The sequence below is a fragment of the Corella eumyota genome, chromosome 1 (genome assembly GCF_963082875.1).
Source record: "Corella eumyota chromosome 1, kaCorEumy4.1, whole genome shotgun sequence".
Classification (NCBI taxonomy): Eukaryota; Metazoa; Chordata; class Ascidiacea; order Phlebobranchia; family Corellidae; genus Corella; species Corella eumyota.
Genome location: NC_137490.1, coordinates 19,573,436 through 19,598,477, shown reverse-complemented (window position 1 = coordinate 19,598,477; position 25,042 = coordinate 19,573,436). Strand labels below are relative to the sequence as shown.

Sequence of the window (25,042 nt, the reverse complement as noted above, 5' to 3'; positions counted from 1 at the left end):
AAAATACAATTTCTTTTTAGCATAAATAGTTTTGGCATAACGGTTACTTAAATTTCCGCATGATCTACGCTGGTGTTTTGACACTAGCAATTTTCCGAATCCCAAAACCTGAGAATTTACCCTGAGCTAAAAAAAGTTAAATTACGTGAAACGGATTTTCCGAAAAACAACATGTTAATAATTTGGGGTATTTCCAAAATACAAAGTATGCAAATAATACAAGTAGCGCACAAACCTTTGTTTTTTTTGAATAGAAGCCTATAAATATACCAACAGGTAATTAACTAAAATGCATACACATACTACCACAATATTCAAGGCAGTTGTGCAAATAAAGCATCAATACAAACAAACTAAAAAAACATAGCAAAATTTGCAAAGCCTAAATATCAATACAAAAATTGCCAAATATATAAAAGCAATCTAATCTTTAATAGTCGATTATAAAAAGTATATAAAAATTATAATTTTTTTTTGTTACAAAATATCAATGATTAACAAATTAATCTCCATTATTGTAACACGGTGTGTTTTGGCTATTCTGCCACTTTTGGAAAGCAGCCTGGTAGTTTCTAAACTCAATTTTCCAGTTTGCCAACTCGGCTCGGTATTGATTCAAACAGCCAGTGGTTGGTAGAGCTAAATTATAACACACAGAAAAAATAAATTCATATAAACTTTAAATTTTTATACAAGTACCAAACTTAGTTATATAGCCCAATTTTTTTATATACCAACTTTTGAATTAGCAGTTAGAAAATATGGCTTATTCATCTTTGCGATTTTAAACATGCATATAGTTATAAATTTAACAAACCAAGGTTTTTTGGTTTCGTTAATAAATAAAAAGTAAATTAAAATATAGAAAAAATTATTTTAAATATATTCTATATTGTTAGGTATTAAGGCCCGTTCACACGGCGTACGCAACGCAACGTAGCGTAAGATTTCGCAACCATTTAAAATAAACAGTGTCGTTCACACGTACAACAGTTTGCGGAAGTTACGTAAAATTTTGTGGTTGAAGCGAAATTTACGCAAGATTTCGTAAGCGGTATACTTTTATTAGATATTTTTTAATAAAATAAAAATCCCTAGAACTCGTAAAGTTAACGCAGCGCAGCGCAACGTTACCTTGTCGTGTAAACAGGCCTTAACAAGTTATTATGTTTATAATCAATTACCTGAACAACCGAAAAACCCATTCCCAGTATAACCTTGTCTGCACAAGCAACTAAAACTTGATTGTGTTCTGATACAATCAGCAAACGGAGCACAGGGGTTTGGCAAACATTGATTTGTTGGTATAACTAAAAATATCATAAAACCAAAAGTAATAACATATAATTTTCTGTAGCCCAAAAAATTATTTTAATATGTACTGGCAGTGTGGTGCAGTGGTAAGAACCTTCGCTACACCACCATGAGGTTGTGGGTTCAATCCCCACTGAACTCATGCTGTATTGAGTAATGCGCTATAAACGATATGAACTCCTCCTGAGCCAGCACTAATCAGCAGAATAATTATGGAACAATTATAATCTTTACAATCCCAAACTGCCAAAGGCAACTCTAGACCGGGTCGGAGTACCTAATGGAACTCTATGTTTAAGTCGTGCATTCGACTTTCCCATATCAAGGATAAATATATATACAGAAAGAAAAATATGTCATTTCATATAAATTAAAAAATCAGTTTCGTTGGAATAGAAATATGAAATTTATTAATAAATCGTTCTAAAAAAAAATTTAAAAATATTTACGTGAGCAATTATTAACTCCATCTCCAGTATAACCTGATAAGCAAGTGCAGGTATAACCTCCAAATGAATTATTTGAACAAGATGCTAAAGCATGGCAGGGGTTGCTTAAACAGGGATTTATTGCTAGAAAATAAAACAAATTCTATGTGAAAAAAGTGACATTTTAGAAAAAATTAGTTTAAAATTATATTTGTAAATATATGAGTAAATAATTATTTTTGATTAAAGTTCAAAAATGTGGCAACTAAATTCCTTATAAACAATTGGTTAACATAAAGTTAACTTAAATTTAAGGTAGTAGTTTGAAATTAGTTGATTAAACTTGGTAAATATAAAATAGTTGTTACCTTGGCAAACAATTCCATTTCCAGTGTAACCAGAATTGCAAACACAACTAAAACCATCTTGAGTTTGAATACATGTAGCTGATGGATGGCATGGATTAAGGGTACAAGGATTTGCCACTTCAATAATTTAATCAAAACATAAGTGAAGGTAAACAATATTTTTGTTAAATTTTAATCTAAATTTTTTAAAACTTTATTTTTAATGTATTGATTATTTTCTATATTCTAAGCATCGAGTAATTTTTATAAACCCGTCTTAGTCTTAAAATGCCTTTGCCAGTTCTGTATAACTTTAACTTTAAAGTATAAGTTATTAAATTAACGAATGCCCATTTGTCAAAACTATGTTACTATTGTCATGATATTAAGGGTTTAACATAGCAGCAGTAGAAATCAATCCTAAAACTTAAGTCCTATAAAGAATAACTAAAACAAGGCAAATTTTTTTTACCTTGAGTTCTCCAAGATAAAGTGAACCCTTCGCCTACCACAAAGTCATCAGTTTGGAAGGTAATTGTCAAAACAGACCCAATAGAAGTAAAAGGACCTCGTGGAACTATTCCGCATAGTCTAAACAACTAGAATAAAAAATAGAATAATTGTTACTAAAGTAAAATTACTTATGCTTAAAGAGACGTTAGCATTATGCTAGTTTAAATACAATCGAAAATATTATAATAAATTTACCGAGATATCTTCATCTATTAATTGTAGAATATCATATCGGCAATTTATGCCTTGTTCTATATCCAGAGAGGTAACATTTACTATAATAACCTTAAATAAAATAGGTATTTAGAGTTTTTTTAAAAATTTAATTCCCCTAAAAGTAAAATTGCTGATTTTAAAACTTAAAATTGTCAGTTTTAATGCGATAATGTTAGATTTTTTGGGGTTAGGGCCTTAATTTTGTTAGCAGTTTAAATTTTTAAAAAGCAAATTGTAAAATAAACTACCTCATTAGGTTCTGCTACAATTGTCCAATTACAAAAAAGATTATTTGGGTAACTCTCTCCAGGATAACCAGGTGAACTAATAGTTCCATTTGAACCAGTCAAAACCCCGCCACAAACACCTTAATAAAAATTTTAAGAATTTTTTTTTGCTTTAAAACAAAATTTTTTATTTTATATTAAGGAAAAAATATTAGGTTTAAAAAATGCTATAGGTTATATTCAAGCAGCTTTTACCAAGTTTATCTTTTTTTTTGTATATATTTTTATCCTCGATGTAGGAAAATCGAATGCGCCACTTAAACATAGAGTAACATCATTTACTTCGACCCAGTCTCAAGTTGCCTGTGGCAGTTTTGGATATTATAGATTATTATTGCCTGACAATTACTCTGCTGATTAAGTGCTGGCTCAGCAGAAGTTCGTACCAGTTATAGCACCTTACTTAAGGGCGCTTCAGCATGAGATCAGTAGAGATTAAACCCACAACCTTATGTGTGGTGTAGCAAGTGTTCTTACCACTACACCCTGCTGCCAATATCTGCCTTCTCACAATTAATATAAATGAATGTACCTGTGAAGCAATCGCTTTGATTTTCATCGCTTCCATCACCACAATCCTTATCACCATCACAAACATAATTATTAGTAAAACATTGCCCATTAAAACAAGTAAAAAAACCATCATCACATCTTGCTGTAAAAGTAATAAACTTATTAAAATCAACTTTTTTTTGTATATATTTTTATCCTTGATGTGGCAAGGTCGAATGCGCAGCCTAAACATAGAGTAACATTAGTTACTCCGACCCAGTCTCGAGTTGTCTGTGGCATAGATTATAATTGCCCAGTAATTATGCTGTTGATTAAGTGCTGACTCAGCAGGAGTTCATACTGTTTATACCGCCTTACTTAAGGGGCTACAGCATGAGATCAGTAGGGATTAAACCCACGACTAAAACCCCCATAATGGTGTAGCAAGAGTTCTTACCACTACCCCACGCTGCCGGATTTCACAACCAAAAAGTGAAATTTTGGTCAAATGAAAATATAAACATGAACTACCTAACTTTGCCGAGCTAATATATACAAAAAAACAACAATTTTGTGATTGCTTTTGTTCTAATTATGTACTGCCTAGTTTTTGCAATATTTGTTATTTTATCGAGTTCAAATATATTTAAACAATTTTTTAATTTAAAAAAAGTATGAGTTTATTTTTTTAAACTTTTTCAAAAAAAATTCAAAAAATTTCCTACGTGCAAAACTCCAACTTAGTTCAAATCCTATATCACTGACAGAACCGTCCGACACAAAAACAATTGTAATATTGGAGCTAACAGAAGCATAAGGTCGAAGAATTTTTGTACCACAAAGTTGTTCAACCTAACGATACAACATTTTAAATCTTTTATTTTTTTAATACTACAAAAAAAAATTTATCTGAAAAATTTTTTTTTTTTTAATTTTTATGAATTCAATTAAAATTTTTTGAATTTTTTTTTATCTAAAATATAAGTCATTTCATATATTTAATTGCTATACTAAATTGTTAATTGTTTAAAAGCAAAAAAATTAATAACATTTAAATTTTTATACAGTTACAAAGATCCAAATTATTACCAATGTTCCATTGTCGTATATTTCTAAATAATCAAAATTGCATTCCCGGTGTTCTTCAATACTTATAGCAACAATCGAGACTATAATCGCCTAAACACATATTATGATTACAGTAATGAAGAGACAATTTAAGTTAGCTCAGTTATTGTTGGCCTTATTTTTCTAAGCTGCTGATTGTAATACACCACCATGAGGTTGTCGATTTAATCCCCACTGCTCTCATGCTGTAGTGCCCTTGAGTAAGGTGCTATAAACGATATGAACTCCTGCTGAGCCAGCACTTAATCAGCAGAATAATTATCAGGCAATTATAATCTATAATATCCCAAACTGCCATAGACAACTCGAAACTGGGTCAAAGTAACTAATGTTACTCTATGTTTAAGTCGCGCATTCAACCTTCCAACATCAAGGATAAAGATATATACAAAAAAAAATATAGTAAATGCGGGCATGAATACTAATCTAGGTTTGACTACAACATAGTGGAAATAAAATCTATCGCCTTATGTGTTAATGTTCAGTTCTCTACTTAGTATTACCATGGGGCTGGATTATTATTTAACAGTATTATAAAGTAGTTGTTTTTTTTTATTTGGTTAATGTATTTTATTTGAACATGTCGGATGAACATTTAAATTTGGCTTGGCTAACAAATGTTATGCTGCACCAATTTGCAGTTGCTTTTGGCAGTGCTTTTAGTGATATTGTCCATACAAGGTTGAATAATTAAAAAGTTACCTGGCCTGGTGGGGATATTATACTTGATGTGCACATTGTATTATGTTGGTACACAACAGGGTATCCTGGAGATGCTATACCACCTTGAGATTGGTTAAATATTGCTTCACCGCAGAAACCTTTGAAAAAATGAAAGGTTAATATAGTAAAAAAGCATTGATGGGTAAAAAAATAGTTTTAAAAATACACTAAATGACAACAATACTTTTACACTTTGCTATTTAAACATATATTTATTTGGCAGAACTTTTAAAAACTTACTGTGCATTTAACATTTTTTTATCCTATATTTGGATAGAAAAACTTTACGGCCTAAACTGAGGTATAAAAATATGTTACCCCGACCTAGTCCCAAGTTAACTTTGGTAGTTTTAGATACTATTAAGCACATAGATAAATTACATGCAGATCGGATTTAAGTTAGGCAGAAGTTTGTATTGTTTACATTGCCCTCAGCAGTGGGAATAAAACCAGTGACCTCATATTGTGACAACAAGTGTTCTAACCACTACATCACCATGTCAATTTATTAACTTAGTAAGTAAATGTTATCAACCTGTGATACAAAGAACTTCATCCGTTCCACCAGGACAATCATCTACATCGTTGCAAACTTGAGAATCAAGAATACACGAGCCGTCAAGTACACACGTTGTTTCATTACATCTTGCTAAAATATAAAAAATGAAAAAAAAATTCTAAATTTCATTAAAAAGGCTCTAAATATAAAAATTTTTCTGTTACAAAATGTCAGCCTATAAAAAAAAAGTATAATAATTGAATAGTGAATATTGTTACGTGCTGATATCCAATTAAGGACAAAACCATCTCGATTGATCACACCATCAGTATGGAACAGAATTGTTACACTTGAAGTACCAGTTGCTATAGGATTTGGAATAATATTTCCACAAATTCGCTGTCCAATCTAAGCAACAAAAATTGTAAATTTAAATAATTTCAATCATTTTTAAGCAAAAACATATTTGCCAACTAAAATTAAAATAATAATATTTTAAACTTATATTCTCAAACAATAAAAAAATATTCTAAATTTTTTTTTTAAATTTAAAAAGTAGCTATAAAATAGTTATAGTTTAATAAAAAACAAAATTACTAAAGTTCCATTATCGAAAAACTCCAAGTAATCATACTGGCAAGTTGTGGAAAATTCAACATCAAAATCAGAAAATGAAATCATGATTGCCTAAAAAAAATAATGTAATTTTGCTTTATGCTTCACTACATTAAGTCAGAAATATAAACACCACTTCTCAACGTTGTAGTTATTAACAGTCTTAATTTCTACCCAAAATACAATTAGCAGTTGATTTGCTACGCCATGTTAAGACTGTGAATTCGCTCGCAGATAAATATATAATGAAAATCAGTTAGTTTTAAACCAAAGTTATTTTTTTTTGTACATACTTTTTATCCTCGATGTGGGAAAATCGAATGCACGACTTAAACATAGAGTAACAATAGTTACCCCGACCCAGTCTCGAGTTACCTGTGGCAGTTTGGGATATTATAGATTATAATTGCCCATAATTATGCTACTGATTAAGTGTTGGCTCAGCAGGAGTTCGTACTGTTTATAGCACCTTACTCAAGGGCACTACAGCATGAGATCAGTGGGGATTGATTGTTATCTTTATTGTTATTTGACAGAATTACCCTCCTATACTGTGTCATTGCGTTAACCCAACTTACAGTTTTGTATTTACCTGGCCTTCTGCTACTGTAATCATGTAATTGCAATCTAGTGAATTTGGATAATGTTCGGGGTAGTTTGGGGAAGTAAAATTACCAGAAGCACCGGTGTACAGTAACTGGCCACATCGATCTGTAAAAAAAGATTGCTTTCAAGTAATTAAAAACAAACTCTTTAAGTAAGAGCTGTGCATTTTATATATAGTCATGTATTTTAATTTAGCATGTATAAGGTCTAAAGTCCCCTTTGGTATTTCAGATATATTTACTGATTTTAAAAATTTGACAAAAGTAGTCACATTAAGTGCTATATTCAAAAACGCTATACAACATAACAGCAAAGGCTGTTAATAAAACCTTAAACTTTTGTTGTATTCTGTATGGTTTTTTCCACTAGGTGTCACTATTAGTTAGTGTTTGGACCATGGACACATAGAAGCGGCGGCATGGGGTAGTAATCAGAATATTTAGCTTTACTACATGGGGTCCTTGGTTCGATCACCACTACTCTTATGCTGTGGCATTCTCAAGTAAAGCGCTATTAACGAATAAACTTCAGCAGGTAATTTTTATTTATAACATTCCAAACTGCCAAAGGCAACTCTATGCCTACAAAAACTTTACCTTCACAACTAGTAATTCCATCACCAACAAGTTGGCCATTACAAATACATTCAAAGTTCCCCCCAGATTCAGTACAAGTTGCATTTTCAAGGCAAGTAATATTTTCACAGGGAACTAAAGGTTAATACAAAAACGGTTTAATAAAGAAGCAAAATTTTTTAATAAAATTTGGTTTTAAAAACTACAAAGTTTATTTAAAATTATATCTGTTACTTAAGATTGTGTTAATTCTTAAACATTTGCTAATTCCAATCCTTAATAGCCAATTTGTTAACTCAAAAACTAGCCTTAAAATAAATGTAGTATTTTTACTAATTTTATTTAAGTTTTTAAATTTAATCAAAGAAAACATTTTACTTAGAATATATTTAGAGCCTAAATCTAAGTATACAACAATCTTGATATAAGTAAACTCTAATTAGATATTTTTTTAATTTTCTTAATCTTACATCCTAATCATAAAGTAATTTTATAAACATGACTAAGTCTTTAGGTGTCTTTGCCAGTCCTGTATAGTGCATACTTTGTTGCAAAAATTTAACAAATTAAGGGGGGGTTACATTGGTTAACTGTGTAAGTAGTAGGAATCAAACCTACAACCCTATGTCTTACAAGGATTTACTAAACTCTAGCAAAAAATTGTTTTAATAAAATCTTATATAAATTTTTAAACTTTAAATTAATTTAACCTCGGGTTTCCCAAATCAACCTAAAACCCTCCCCAATCACAAAGTCATCAGTTTGAAAGTTAATTGTCACATTTGAAGTTGTTGAAATGATTGGACTGCGAGAACCGGTGCCACAAAATCTCTCCAACTGAATTTAAAAACAAAAAAATATCACAAACTGAAAGTTACCAACATTTGAAAACCAGATTCTTGAAATTTAAATTTTTTTCCTAGTCATAATAAAGATTTTAAGTTAGTTTAACTATGATTTAGGTTTTGCATTTAATTGTTATAAGAAATTGTAAAAGGTTACCAAATCTTCTCCGTCTTGTATTCGAAGAAAATCGTATTGACAACCAATACCAAGTTCTATATCCAGCATAGTTATAGTTACGAAAATAACCTACAATATATTAAATAATAAAGTTTTTGATTTTCTAAAAATCCTTTTTTAATCATTTTGCCCATTTTAGCAATCATATCCTAAAATTACCAAAATATAAAAAAGTTTTCGTTTACAAAACATTAAAAAATCGATAATTTAAATGGAAAATTTTTTGACAAGCTAAACTAAAACACAACCTCATCAGGTTGGCCTACAATGTTCCAAGTACAATTAACATTATTAGGGTAAGTCATGTTAGGATAACCAGGTGAAGTAATCATTCCAGTAGAACCAGTCAACACACCCCCACATTCACCTTAACAAAAACAATTTTTAAGATTATTTATATTTGAATTTTTACCGGCAGCGTGGTGTAGTGGTAAGAACACTTGCTACATCGCACATGAGGTCGTGGGTTCAATCTCCACTGATATCATGCTGTAGCACCCTTGAGTAAGGCGCTTAAAACGGTATGAACTCCTGCTGAGCCAGCACTTAATCAGCAGTATAATTACCGGGCAATTATAATCTATATAATATTCCAAACTGCCAAAGGCAACTTTAGACTGGGACAAGGTAACTGCTTTTACTTTATGTTTAGGTCGTGAAGTCAACATTTTAACATCAAAGATAAAAAAAATTAGTTAATGTATTTTAAAACAGAATTTACCTGAGAAGCAATCATTCTCATCGCTCCCATCAACACAATCATCAACTCCATTACAAACAGAATTATTGGAGACACAACTCCCATTAAAGCAAGTGAAAAAACCTTCGTTACATCTTGCTGTAAAAATATTGATTTATTAAAAATTAACTTTTCATGCAGGCCAATATTTTGAAAATCAATGGCATGCAGTTCAAGGCACTGAAAATCTTAACTTATTGTTTTAAGATTGGTATTCACTGGTTGTAATGTTAATTGGGTACTTTAATGCCAAGTAAAAACAAACAAACTCAATTAAGAGTTTTTAATGGCAGCATGGTGTAGTGGTAAGAACACTTGCTACACCACCATGCGGTTGTGGGTTCAATCCCCACTGCTCTCATGCTGTAGCGCCCTTAAGTAAGGCGCTATACACTATGTAATTTTGCAATATTTTTGATGTGTTTTTGTACAATGTTTATTAAAAAAATTTTAAACGAAAACATAAGATGAAGGCTTTTTTTACGTGCAAAATTCCATTCTAGTTCAAAGCCAACGCCAGGTCCGGAATCATCTGATATAAATATAATTGTAATATTCGAGCTAACAGAAGCATAAGGTCGGGGAATTTTCACAGCACAAAGTACTTCAATCTAACAAATTCAACATTTTAAAATTTTTAATTAATTTAAAAAAAATTTAGCAGCCCTAGTTTTAAGAGCTCTTCAAAATTAAAATTTTGCAAATACTACAAAATAAAATAAAGACGATTACCAAATTTCCGCCGTCGTATATTTCTAAATAGTCAAATTCACAATTTTCTCCGTCCTCAATACTTAAAGCAACAATTGTTACTATAATTGCCTGTACAAATGATAAACATTTTAGTTATTAGCCCCAAGTGTAACATAATAGGCTTCAATTCTTAAATTTGCCTTTGATCCAAGACAGACACTTGTACAGTAAATAAAATAAAAACTTTGTTAGCCCAGTCTCTAGTTGCTATTTTTTGAGCATGAAGGTTATTTTTTCACCTTCAATTATTCTCAATTTTAAAAGGTTGATTTCACAACCTAAACATAAAGTAACATCAGTTACCTTGACCCAGTCCCGAGTTGCTTTTGGCAGTTTGGGATATTAAAGATTATAATTGCCCCATAATTATGCTGCTGATTAAGTGCTGACTTAGCAGGAGTTCGTACTGTTTATAGCGCCTTACTCAAGGGTACTACAGCATGAAAACAGTGGAGATCAAACCAAGGACCTCATATAGTTAGGTCAAGTGTTTTGACCACTACACCATGCTAGCGGTCTTATAAACTTGTTTAATTGCCTGTTTAAAACTTTGGCCTAAACCATGTATTTATATTTACCTGGCCTGGTGGAGATATTATAGTTGAAGTACAGGTAACATTATTTGGGTACATGATAGGGTATCCTGGAGATGCTAAAACACCTCGAGACTGGTTAAATATTGCTTCACCACAGAAACCTTTGAAACAACTTTTGTCTTTAAGATAAGTTTGTTAACGCATATGCATCATGCTTAAATATACATTAAAAAATTTAAATAGATGTTACCAGATTTAAAATATACCAAAATAAAAAAAGATTTTATATATAAAGTCAAAATACCTAAATAACTTTTAAAAAAAATTTTAAGTTATTTTATTGTAAAAATTATGAGAATATATTTAAAGAGGAATTTTAATTGACCTGTGATACAAAGAACTTCATCCGTTCCACCAGGACAATCATCTACATCGTTGCAAACTTGAGAATTAAGAATACACGAACCATCTTGTACACATGTTGTTTCAGTACATCTTGCTAAAAAATAAAAAGTGAATAAAAAGTTAAGACGAAGGTTCGTTTTGTATCAAAACCTACACCATTAAAAAACTAACTATTAATTTTTTTTACCAATACTTGTATTGTACTTTATTACAAAAGCTTTTCTGACTTTTTAAATTATTCACATTCACTTTATCTTAATTTATTAGCATTTTTTTTTGTATATATCTTTATCCTCAATGTGTGAAAGTCGAATGTGCGACTTTAACATAGAATAACATCAGTTACTCTGACCCAGTCTCGAGTTGCCTGTGGCAGTTTGGGATATTATAGATTATAATTGCCCGATAACTATGCTGCTGATTAAGTGCTGACTCAGCAGAAGTTCATACCGATTATAGCGCCTTACTCAAGGGCGCTACAGCATAAGATCAGTAGGGATTAAACCTACGACCTCATGTGTGGTGTAGCAAGCGTTCTTACCACTACACCACGCTGCAGGTTCATTTAGTTATTAATATGGTTTTCAGTTTCTTAACAACTGAATCATACCACTGTTAAGGTTAGTACAAAATAGTGTTACGTGCTGATATCCAATTAAAGACAAAACCATCTCGAATGACCGAACCATCAGTATGGAACAGAATTGTTACACTTGAGGAACCAGTTACTATAGGATTTGGAATATTATTTCCACAAAGTCGCTGTCCAATCTAAAAACCCTTTTTTAAAACTACGTTTGGAAGAATGTAAAAATAAATACTAAATATTTGAAAGAAAATGTTATCAACTATAACAAAATAAGTAATTTAAAAAATTTAATAACGTTTTTTTTTAAAACAAATAACAAATACAAAAATCAAAATTACTAAAGTTCCATTTGCATAAACTTCCACATAATCAAACTGGCAAACTGTGGAAGATTCGAGATCAAAATCAGAAAATGAAATCACAATTGCCTAAAAAATATTAAGTGTGCTTTAAATAGCAGGTCAATTTAAGACTGGTTTGGCACAAATATTGTTGCCCCATGTTTAAGCTATAAAGTCAAGAATAATTAAATCCGGCAGCGTGGTGTAGTGGTAAGAACTTTTGCTACACTACACATGAGGTTGTGAGTTCAATCCCCACTGCTCTCGTGCTGTAGTGCCCTCGAGTAAGGTACTATAAATGGTATGAACTCCTGCTAAGCCAATATTTAATCAACAGTTTAATTATCGAGCAAATATAATGTTTTTAATATCCTAAACTGCCACAGGCAACTCGAGACTGGGTCGGAGTAACTGATGTTACTCTATGTTTAAGTCGCGCATTTTACCTGGCCTTCTTCTACTGTAATCATGTAACTACAATCTAGGAAATTTGGATAATCTTCGGGGTAATTTGGGGATGTGAAATTACCAGAGGCACTGGTATAAATCAATTGGCCACATTCTTCATCTACAAAATAAAAATATTTTTAAAAAAAAATTGAAAAATTGGAAACCTAAATTTTTATAAATTTCTGGATATAATTGCCGTACCTAATATTTTTAACCTGCCCCTTTTTCATGAATGTGAAAGGGTTAATTTTATGCTTAAAACCCTTTATATATGCTACAACATGAAACCAGTAAATATTAAATTTAACTGTTTTTTTACAAGAATCAGAAAATTAATTTCACAACAAATCAATTTAATTATTTTAATAGGTTTTTGTAAAAAGAATTTATTTTTCTGTTTATGGTAACTTTATTTATTTATCATTTTAATTATGTTTCTGCTAAATTTTTATTTTTGTTTTAAAAAAAAAATTGTTTTTTTTATTTGTGTTAATTTGATTTATTTTTTATTTAATAAATTTTAAGGGAAGCATAAAATCACAAAAGTCTAAAATGTCAAATGCAAAATAAATAAAATTTTGAAAGGTTAGGCCTTTTTGATAGAAAGGCATATCAGCTAACAAAAAATATAAAATTAATTTCATTTCTAAGGCAGACCCACTTTAAAGACCCCACTTTAAAAGGTTAAGTCTTTTTGATAGAAAGGCATTTAAGCTAACAAAACAAATATAAATTTCATTTCATTTGTAAGGCAGACCCACTTAATGTTGAAAAAAAGATAAATTTCACAAAAAAAGATCTGGATCGTTTTCAAGTTCAAAAAAGACTGATTTCACAAAGTTTGACGGAGCGCAACAAAAACTTCGCGCTTGAAAAAAGACAAATAACATCTAGGCACGCTAGTTAACTATTTTAAAACCTTTTCGGTAATGTGACCTCGTCTTCAACTCTTGAAAATCTTATATAACCAAAAAATTTATTCTTCACAAATTCTTATATAACACTTTTTTATATTTTTTCAAAAGCATTTAAAAATTTATTTATTTAAATTTTGAATTAAAATATTTCATTTTGCAATAAAATTTTTTACTTCTTTAAATTTTACAATTTTTAGCAATATTTTAAAGCTATATTTTTATAACTTACTTTACATTTTTAAATTTCAAACATTTACAATATTAAAAACGCATAGGTTGCTTTTACTTAAATATATCATTAAATTGATTTTGTCATTTTTTCCCGTCGCAATGTTGTTAAATTAATTGTATTTTGTATTTATTATTTACTTTTATCATTGCGCGAAAAACCAAAATAAAAATAAATAAATTTAAAAAAATTTAACGTTTAAAGCTACACCCTTGATAATTGCATTTACTATTTTATATAAATCTTGTATAAGTTTAGGACCTTAAAAAATCAAGAATAAAAAAAAATTTCTAACACAAATTATGCAATTAAATTATCACATACCTGTAGACTGACCAAAAGCATACACAAAAAAACAAAAAAATGCAAACAATTTTAACATTTTTGTTTTGCAAAATGTTAATTATTTACCTATACCTAATAACCTTGATTAATAAACACAAAAAAATATTTATTTAAAATATAGTAAATAATTTTTTTTAAATTTCTGAAACAAAAATAAACGCTTTAAATAAAGTTTTAAAACCATAAAATATAAAAAAAAATAAAATTTTAAAATCCACTTTAAAAACCAATTTTTAACCTATCCTAATAAATTTTTTTTAACAATGTTAAGACCTCTCTGTAGGGGTTAAGTTTTTTGTAAAGAATAATATTTATGTAAACACTTTTATATCTCTGAAAGAATTATTTAATACACTTCTTTGTGCTTTCTTTTTTCTTTTATATTAAAAAGACTTTATTTTTTTTTTCTGCACGACAAAATTTTACGCCCCCGCTTGTCATTTGAACTTTACGTCTTAAACTTGAACTTAAAACAAAATAATTTCACGCTTAACTTAGTGAGCAAACTCATATAACACTTGACAATGTAATGGCTTTTAACATATTTATACTTTAAATCAAAATTTTAAATTTGTTTAAAAAAAAAATTTAATTTATTTAAAAAAAAAGAATTTTACTGAAAAAAATTTTATTTTGATTTTGACTAGTGAAGTTTATAAAAATAATTAATAATTGTAATTTTACATCAAAAATCTTAAATCTACCCCTTGAAGCTTTACTAATATTAAATAAATTTTAATTATCCTGTTTCAAATGTTTATACATAAATTTTAAATAAATTCTTTTTTTTTAGAAATCAAAATACAAAAAAATAATTTGTTATTTTGATAAAATTATAAAGGGTTGTAAATAAATATATATACCTTATTCAAAAAAAACTAGTATTTAATTTAAAGTTATTTAGTAAGTTTTTACCAGACATCAAAGCACAATTAGTAAGTCCATCTCCAGTAAAACCCATTCTGCAAGTACATACAAATCCTCCTTGCGGAATATTTAAACAATTAGCAAACACATGGCAAGGGTTACTGGCACAGGCATCCACTGGTGGTGCTGAATAAACATTTTTAATTTTTTAGTTATATAAAAATATATTTGTTAATTTTTGGCTAAAAAATAACTAAGTAAGTCCTTAGTTATCCATTTAAGGTTGGGTTTATAATCAACTACATGAGGTCCTTGGTTTGACCCCCACTGCTTCTATGCTGTAATGCACTTAAGTAAAGAGCTTTAAATATTACTAATCCCACTAACCCAAATTGCAATCAGCAAAAAAATTATAAATAGTAAAAAGGTTATCCTAAGTTTGAGTTATAATTATAACTTTACCACATAAAAGACGAACAAATATTAAAATACATTTAAATTAAATATAAAAAAATTACATTTAAAACTTGCTTATTAATATACAACAAAAACAAATAATTCTAATCCTTACATGTTGTATTAGTTGTATTGGTTGCAGGTGTTGTAGCATTTGTATTTGTTGTAGGTGTTGTAGTTGTAGTAGCATTTGAATCTGTTGTAGGTGTTGTAGTTGTTGCAGGTGTTGTAGTTGTTGTATTTATTGTATCAGGAATTGTGTTATTTAAAATCCAATCCTCGAATGAGGAGACGCGGGTATAAACCCCTGGTATATTTGGTACCCCACAGCCAGCCCCAAAGGAGGTAACACCAACTTGAAACCAGGTCAACCCATCTATTAAGCAAACCAGTGGACCTCCTGAGTCGCCCTATTTACAAATTTGAAACATTACACAACAAAAACAGGCATAAGTTAAAAATATGATGCAGTGGTTTTAATACTTTTTGTATAAAATTTATTATTGGTTTGGATAGACTTCTTTTATAACTTAAACATAAAGTAACATTTGTTACCCTGACCCAGTGTTGAGTTGTCTTTAGCATTTTAAGATTGAATATATACAATTGCCTTATTTTAAACTACCAATTGTTTTTGGCTTTGCAAAAATAATAGCCTGTAATAATTACACAATAATTAAAGGTGCAAAAGCATAAAAGCAGTGGAATCGAACCTATGACCTCATGCAGTAAAGGCAGTTGCTTTAACTATTAAATTAAGTAATAAATTAAATTCCATACTGCTTTAAAAGTGTAATTGGTACTGCGTAAGGCACTTACAAAACTAACATAAATTTAGCTAAAAATATAAACTACATAATAACCACTCAGTTAGGTCAAGCTTTTTAAATCAAGAATAAATACGAATAAAGTTTAACCTGACATGTGTCCACACCACCTTGTGGCCTTCCCGCACAAATTTGTGATGAAATAATATTTCCATAAACATCATTACACGCAGTATTTGAAACAAGGGGAACAAATGCTTGTTGCAGGTGGCTTATCGAAATAACTTGACCCCTGACTGGTGCTATTTAAATTAATAACAATTTGTTAAAATTTAAATACAGTAAAATAACATAAATTCCAATTATAGTGCAAATTTAGTTCTTTTTTTAGTAACATTTACAGATTATTTAGCAAACTCATTTTTTAGGATTTTTTTTTTGTATATATCTTTATCCTCGATGTGAGAAAGTCGAATGCGCGACGTGAACATAGAGTAACATCAGTTACTCCGACCCAGTCTCGAGTTGCCTGTGGCAGTTTGGGATATTATAGATTATAATTGCCTGATAATAATGCTGCTGATAAAGTGCTGGCTCAGCAGGAGTTCATACCGTTTATAGCGCCCTACTCAAGAGTGCTACAGCATGGGGTCAGTGGGGATTGAACCCACGACCTCATGTGTGGTGTAGCAAGTGTTTTTATCACTACACCACGCTGCCGTTATTTTTTTGATAAAAAGAAGGTACTTGGTGAGATTTAAACCCAGGACCTCATAAGGTAAAAACAATGTTTTTATATTTAAATCCCTAAAATAAAAGCATCCTCGATAAACATTGGCACTCATGATATTTAAAAGCCCAAAAACAATCCTATGTTACTAAGCAGGTAATATCTTAAAAACAATAAAACTAATAATGAAAATAATAAATAAAATTTTCTGGTCACTTACATAGGTTTCCCCATCCAGTTATATAACAATTGGTTCCAACTTTTACAGAAACATTTCCAAAACAAATTGGAACAACTGACATTGAATTAAAAACGATTTCTTCATTTAATCTTATCAAAGCTATATCATAGAGGGTCCTAACCAAAAAACATAATAAAGTTTTTCCGTTTCCTTTTAAATTTTAATATTTGATTTTTGTAAGTGTTTAACTTAGACACAGCCTTTTTGCTAGATTGCATTTCTATAAATGCATTTCTTGTCGTATTTATTTGTCTTAAATGCAAAACAACAAATTTATATTCTGACTGTAAGATTTAGACTCTCTGTAGCAAAAAGACTTTTTTCTTAACCTCTGCCAAACCAAATGCCAATTGGCATTTAAATTTTGAGCAATTGTTTTCAGTATTATTCTAAGCTTTAACAAAATTATTGTCGGGTCATGGTTACTAATACTACCTTATGTTTAAGTCTTTGAAAATATCAGGTCTAACACATTTTTTTTTTTTGGATATATCTTTATCCTCAATGTGGGAAAGTCGAATGCGCGACTTGAACATAGAGTAACACAAGTTACTCCTACCCAGTCTCGAGTTGCCTGTGGCAGTTTGGGATATTATAGAGACTATAATCTATAATTGCCAGGTAATTATGCTGCTGATTAAGTGCTGGCTTAGCAGGAGTTTATACCGTTTATAGCGCCTTACTCAAGAGCGCTACAGCATGAGATCAGTGGGGATTGAACCCACGACCTCATGTGTGGTGTAGCAAGTGTTCTTACCACTACACCACGCTGCCAGTAAATGAATACAGTTAATACCACTATGACAATTGAACTGCACAAAAAATATGATAAATGCAAAAAATAAAAACAAAAACGTACACTTGATGATTGTAATTTTCATGAACAATATAATCTTCAACTGTTAAACGTTGACCGACTTGAGTGTTTGATAAATCAGTCCTTCCAACAATAATATCCATTGATGTAATAGAAGCAACGACACCATTTGTATTTCTATCATAAAAAATATCATAAAAAACTACTTAAATTTAAATCTTTTTTTTTACATAAAGATGCCAGGAGACAATAACACAGCCCTTTAATAATAGGAAAACACATTGCTTTACTACTTTAGGTCCTGGGTTCAATTCCCATCGCCTTTGTGCTGTAAAATCGTTTTAATTATTCACAAATAATTAGCATCTCAAACTGCCATATTTTTTTTACAAATGTTACTCTACTAAAAATAAAAAGTTTTATATTAAAAAAATATTCAAGTTAAATTTTATTTGTAAATAAAATAATTAGTTACACTACGCAATGTGCTGCTGTTAAAATATATCGTCCACTTATAATAGATCCACCACAAAAAGCATTATTGGAACGAGGAAATACCAATGCAGCTTGCCATGGCCATGAATTGACTCTGGCACTGCTTCCACCAATAATTCGAGGAACCTAACACAAAGAAAATTGGATTTACATTAAATTTAATGATAGTAAAATAGTCAAGCAAATTTTGAAAAATTATTTTGGGTTATATTTTATTTTTATTTTTCAGTTTATTCTTTTAGATTTTTTTTTTTTTTTTGTATATATCTTTATCCTCGATGTGGGAAAGTCGAATGCGCGACTTAAACATAGAGTAACATAAGTTACTCCGACCCAGTCTCGAGTTGCCTATAGCAGTTTGGGATATTATAGATTATAATTGCCCGATAATTATGCTGCTGATTAAGTGCTGACTCAGCAGGAGTTCATACCGTTTATTACGCCTTACTCAAGGGCGCTACAGCATGAGGTCAGTGGGAATTGAACCCACAACCTCATGTGTGGTGTAGCAAGTGTTCTTACCACTACACCACGCTGCCGATTATCTTTTCTGCTTAATGTAATAACTGTTTTGTATTCAATTTTTGTACAACTAAACGTTAAAACCATTTTTCTCTATTTGAATTACCGTTGTAAATTTAGGGGGTACTTCATTTTTTCCGCACTCTGCTGCAATAGTAGGCATGTGATCTTAAAATAAACAAAAAATATTTAAAAATATTTTTAATTTAAAATTTTAATAGGCTGACTTTTTTTTTGTATATATTTTTATCCTCGATGTGGAAAAGTCGAATGCGCGACTTGAACATAGAGAAACACATAACATCAGTTACTCCGACCCAGTCTCAGGTTGCCTGTGGCAGTTTGGGATATTATAGATTATAATTGCCTGATAATTATGCTGCTGATTAAGTGCTAGGTCAGTAGGAGTTTATACCGTTTATAGCATCCTACTCAAGGGCGCTACAGCATGAGAGCAGTGGGGATTAAACCCACGACCTCATGTGTCTGCCGTTGACTTAAAGCCAAACCGAAAGGCTCTTGGACACGAAAGCTTATACACTTATTTAAGACCTAAAATTAGACACATTGTGAAAAAATATATGTTTAAAAACACTTTTTACCACACTCCACTTCATCTCTCCCATCTGTACAATCCATAACTCTATCACACAACAAACTATCAGATATACATGTACCATTAAAACAAGTAAACTGGTTTGAAGCACATCTTGCTAAAAATGAGAAAAAGATATTATTAAGTAAACTTTTACATTTTGAAAAATATAACAGAGTAGACAAAGAATAATTTTTTTTGTATTTATCTTTATTCTCGATGTGAAAGGTCAAATGCGCGACCCAAACATAGACTAACATCGTTTACTCCAACCCAGTCTCGAGTTGCCTGGTGCAGTTTGGGATATTATATAGATTATAATTACCTGGTAAATATGCTGCTGATTAAGTGCTGGCTTAGCAGGAGTTTATATCATTTATAGTGTCTTACTCAAGGGCGTTTTATCTCTTCTGTCGTGTTTTGTACTGCCTTTATCAGTTTTAAATATTGTTTAATTGGTCAAATTTAAAAAAAATGTTTTTATGTGTAAATTTAAATAAAAAGATTTTAAAATAACAAAAAGCTGGTTGTAGTACATAGGTTAATTATGCTAGCATTAACATATGTTAGCAGTTAATTAGTTTTAATAAAAAAATTTAAAGAAAAAGACTTGCGTTCAGTTTCGTATGATAGCATAAACCCAGCCTCCACGTTTCGTTCATCTGAATGAAAAACAACCGTAACATTGGTACTGTTAGCTGCAAATGAAGTAATAAAAGTATCACGACCACATATTCTTCGATTAAATACCTGAAATAGAATACAAAATTCTGTAAAAATCTAACCCAGCTAGATAGTGTAGTGACTGGAACACTTGGTTTACAACAAGTCATTGGTTTGATCCCTACTGACTGATTTTATGTTGCAGTGCCCTAATTAAGGCGCTATGAATTGTTCAAATTTCTCTCAAGCCCAAAACCAATTGTCAGGTTTCATAGCTGGCAGTATGTTTAATCGATATTTAAACTGCCAAAAATCAACATAAGACTGGGTCAGCCCAACAAATGTTACTCTATGTTTTGGATGTTAAGTTGGTCTTGCCACATCAAGGATAATAATACACAAAAAAAGTTAACTTTAGAGCTTATTTTATTAGCACAAAAAATTGTTTTTTATTGTAAATATTTTTAACCTACCAGTACTCCATCATCATATAATTCCAAATAGTCAAACTGGCAAGTTAGACTATGCTCTATGCTTATACTATCTATAGTTACAACAATAACCTATAAAACAAAAAAATGTTTACAAAACACTCCGAAAAAATAGTTTTAGTTAATATAGTTTTGTTGGTATTAAAATTTAAATTTAAAATATAAAACAAAATAAGAAAATGAAAATATCTTAAAACATTTAAGTGGTAGTCAGATAAAAAAAACATCCTTAAATAGTAATACTTATTTTTAAAATTATACCTTCTAGTTTTAGTCTATACAAAATCCTATAATAACGATTAGGCCTCTACAATTTCAATTACCGAAAGCCATAATTTTCTATTTTTAAAACTAAAAATTTCTTTAAAAAAAAAAAATTTGTAAAATAAGTAACTTAACCTCTTCAGGCTGAGAAAGTATCGACCATGTACAATCAAGGTCATTTGGATAATTAGAAGGGTAACGAGGTGTGGTAAAACTACCAGTTGAATTTGTAAATATACCACCACATTGACCTTAACAAATATATGTAACTTAAATAAATATTGATTTTACTATGTTTTGATTTCGTCGTGAAATAAATAAATTAATTTTACAGTCTAACAAAAGAAAGCTAATTTTATTTTTTAAATTTTGTAAAAAATTTTTTTTAAATTTGGTAAAATTTTTTTTTTAATTTTGTAAAACAAAAAATTGTAAAATTTTAGCAGCATTTTCACAACACCACAAAAAATCAATGGTTTGATTCCCACTGTTTCCATGTGATTGAATGTTTAGGTATCAATTATATAATAAAAAAAAATTAAGATTTAAGGTAAAAAATGTCAATTTTTTTTTAAATTGATAGACTTACAAAAAAATTTTTAAGACTTTAATACCTGTGAAGGGACAATTTCTTTCATCCGTCCCATCTTGACATTCATTTGTCGAATTACACATTGCATCGATAGGAATGCAAGAACCATCACTTTGGCAGGTAATTTGATTATCTTCACATCTAACTAACAAAATATGAGACTAAAATTTAAAACACCATTTTGTTTTGGGAAAAAAATTCTGCCAGAATTGGTAAGACAAATACCATCACTTTGAAGGCTTTTTTAGTTTTGTTTGCTAATATATAAAATTTTCAAAGCACTACATAATTGTTATAGCTACATGTTAAAATCATGCAACATAACAAAAAGAATTAATTTATAACTGAAACACCTTTTTAGAATATAAAAACATAAAATTAAAAAAAATTGAACTTAAAAACATTGTTTATACACAATCAAATTTCATTTAACTTAATATATGGCTTTGTAGAAATAAATAATATATTATAAACACCTGTTTTTTTTGTTTTTTATATACCTTTATTCTAGATGTGGGAAAGTCAAATGCGCGACATAAACAAAGAGTAACATCAGTTGCTCCAACCCAGTCCCGAGTTGCTTGTGGCAGTTTGGAATATTATAGATTATAATTGCCTTATAATTATGCTGCTGATTTAGTGCTAGCTCAGCAGGAGTTCATACCGTTTATAGCCCTTACTCAAGGGCGCTACAGCATAAGATTAGTGGGAATTAAACCCACAACCTCATGTGTGGTGTAGCAAGTGTTCTTACCACTATACCGTGCTCCCTTACCTGTTGAAAACCAAGATAGAGAAAATCCAATACCACTAACACCACCATCAGTATAAAATGTTATGTTAATTTCTGAGCTTATGGAAGTGAAAGGTTGAAGGTTTTCTGTTCTACAAACACGTCGGCCGTAAACCTTAGTAATTAATAAACATTAATTAATTAAACAGTAAACATAAGGCATTGAGCTACTACAAGCAGTCATAAGTGTAATCTCCGATGCTTTAAAGTCAAGCAGAGAAGGCTTTCTTGAGTAATTAATTTCCAACAAAAAAAATAAGAAGGTAGGAATTTTACCTGTGTTCCATTGTCGCTAATTTCCAAATAATCATATTCGCAATTGATTTCTGCTTCCAGTTCAAACGCTTCAAATGTAACGACCAGAACCTAAAAATATATTCAACCTTAATTTAAGCCTGTAATTTTAAACCCTTAAATAAGCCCTTAAAATTGACAGCGTGCCAATAACAGTGATTTTAAAGTCGTATAATAAAATAGATTAAGAACACGTATTTACAAGAACACGCGGTAACGAAAACACGTGATTAGAAAAATATTAACCTATCTTTGGAGCTGTAGTAATAATAGAGCAAAACAAACATTCAATGTACCTGGCCTTGAACTGTACTTATTGTGTAAATGCAGTTTAGATTATTTGGATAATTATTTGGAAAGTTTGGTGAAGTTAAGCTGCCGGTAGCTGCAGTAAATTCCAGTTGACCGCATTCAGCTAAAAAAAAAACAAGTCTTGGGTTGCATTTATTCCTGTGGGAAAATAGATGGATTCTACATTTTTAGAAACACTTTGAATTTTGTACAAAACTATTTGTGAGGAATTTTGCAGCGAAAGTTAATGCCATGTTTACTTCTTACAGATAACGCATTTTACTTCTTACAGATAACGCATAAACTTTTTTTAAAAAGTTTAGCCAAATTTAAGTTATTTTTTACATCTAACGTTATTATTTTTATGTTATACCGCTTTTAAAATAGGCTCTTACAAAAAAGGGCAATGATAGTACATATAGTTTTTTTAACACACTTTTAAAACACGTAAATTAAGTGTTGGTAAATAAAAAAATACTTTTATTAACAGTTGTTTGAAAAACAAATGTTTCAGCAGTTAAAAACCACGGGCAAAAACGGTAACATTTATTATCTTTCATGCTCAAATAAATCTATCATTATATTGTAAAAATTATATTATATAAAGTAAATTATACATAGGCTACTACGTAAACTTTATCGCAATTTGACATAGATAACTCGGTTAAAACGCAGATTCAAGTAAAAAAGGCTAAAAACTAAAGTTTTATAAAGGCTACACGCCTTAAATTTAATCTTGTAAAAACATAGGGTAAGTAAGGGTAAACATTATACAGCTTTTAATACAGGTTAACCGTTTTAAAACAAACAAGATAATTTTTAATACAAAATGCATAGAATGGTATATAGATACAAAGTATATAGATTAAAATTAAATTTAGGTCTATGAAAATGTAATAAAGTAATAAAATTTAAAACAAAGATCATTTGTCGATTAAAATTTAGTTTTTAAACTCAAAAATGTGGTTTGCTTTGATTTTTTATCAATCTAACCATGCGTAAAATTTGGGCAACAAAATGACTTGACTGGGCAACAAAATGACTTGAACATGCACGTGACAGCCCACTTTTTACAAAATTACTCTTTTTTGCCAGATTATTCAATTTTTGCTTATTAGTTGACACATTTCGTTGTTAAATAAAAACATAATTTATATTTTTGCCAAATTACTCTTGAAGTGTATTATATTATTTAATATAGACAAGCAAGTTATTGTGATCGTGTTTAACGAAATAGGCGAAGTTATTATGTAAAAGTGCTTTTATATAGATATTAAACTAATTTAACGATAGTATATTTGAGGTTCGATTCCCGTCAACGGCAAGTAATATTATCGTTATTTAAAGCACTTTATTTAATAACAAAAATTAAGTATAGTTATTAAGCTATTCATAATGTTTAACTATTATTAATAAATTATTATTATACCTACCTTCAGAAGACTCCTGACCTATAGCATATAAAATACAACCAAGAAATGCAATCAACTTTAACATTTTAATTTTAATATAGATTTAGTTCCATTTACTAAATAATCTAAAATTTCACTTAGCTAAAGTGTTAAATAAAACATAAATTAAATTTTAGTTTTTAAATTTGTATATTTTAAATTATAAGTAACTAACAACAAAACTTAACCCTTATTACTTGAACAGTAGACGAAAAGCTTTGGATTTTTTCTAATCTCTTTTTCTAGTTTGGTTCGTTTAGTTACGACAGTCATTTCTTTTTCCGCATGACCTAACTCGGTGTTTTAACGCCAGGTATTTTCATTGCAAAACCCTATACCCAAAAATTCCCCCCAGCTAAAAAAAGTTGAATTTGAAAAAACGGTTTTTCCGAAATACGAAACTTGGTAAAAAAGTTAAATTTCGGGTTCTCCAAAATATAAAACAAAACATGGTAATTTTGTATTGCGCATCACAACCACATAATTTGTTATTTGTTTTAAACACGGAACAGACGTCTGTTTTGTATATTACTGAAATAGAAAATTAGTGTTGTTCTAAACTATTCGTCACTAGACGTTTACGGAAAGCTCAAAACATGTCTCGCCAGCACACTCTTAAATTTGTATTAAATCACCTTAACGG

The 25,042-nt window shown here is 29.9% G+C and overlaps 1 protein-coding gene across 1 annotated transcript; it reads right to left on the bottom strand.

Annotated features, from left to right (window-relative positions):
• Positions 1-10: 10 nt before the first annotated feature.
• LOC145763930 (cubilin-like) lies at positions 11-24,503 on the bottom strand. Its single transcript, XM_082575488.1, has 43 exons — positions 24,382-24,503; positions 22,954-23,072; positions 22,640-22,729; positions 22,346-22,478; positions 21,593-21,715; positions 21,114-21,229; positions 20,697-20,786; positions 20,171-20,310; positions 19,568-19,674; positions 19,072-19,133; positions 18,424-18,569; positions 17,991-18,125; positions 17,111-17,247; positions 16,311-16,462; positions 15,509-15,803; positions 14,986-15,123; positions 12,576-12,697; positions 12,127-12,216; positions 11,841-11,970; positions 11,180-11,293; positions 10,837-10,955; positions 10,238-10,327; positions 9,990-10,116; positions 9,488-9,604; positions 9,015-9,133; positions 8,746-8,835; positions 8,454-8,580; positions 7,765-7,878; positions 7,155-7,273; positions 6,545-6,634; positions 6,226-6,355; positions 5,984-6,097; positions 5,428-5,546; positions 4,687-4,776; positions 4,323-4,449; positions 3,638-3,760; positions 3,067-3,185; positions 2,798-2,887; positions 2,562-2,688; positions 2,111-2,227; positions 1,764-1,886; positions 1,185-1,310; positions 11-639 (listed from the first exon to the last, which is right to left on the bottom strand). The coding sequence occupies exons 1-43, from the start codon at positions 24,443-24,445 to the stop codon at positions 503-505; spliced, it is 5,157 nt and encodes a 1,718-aa protein (XP_082431614.1). The 5' UTR covers positions 24,446-24,503; the 3' UTR covers positions 11-502.
• Between the last annotated feature and the right edge of the window lie 539 nt (positions 24,504-25,042).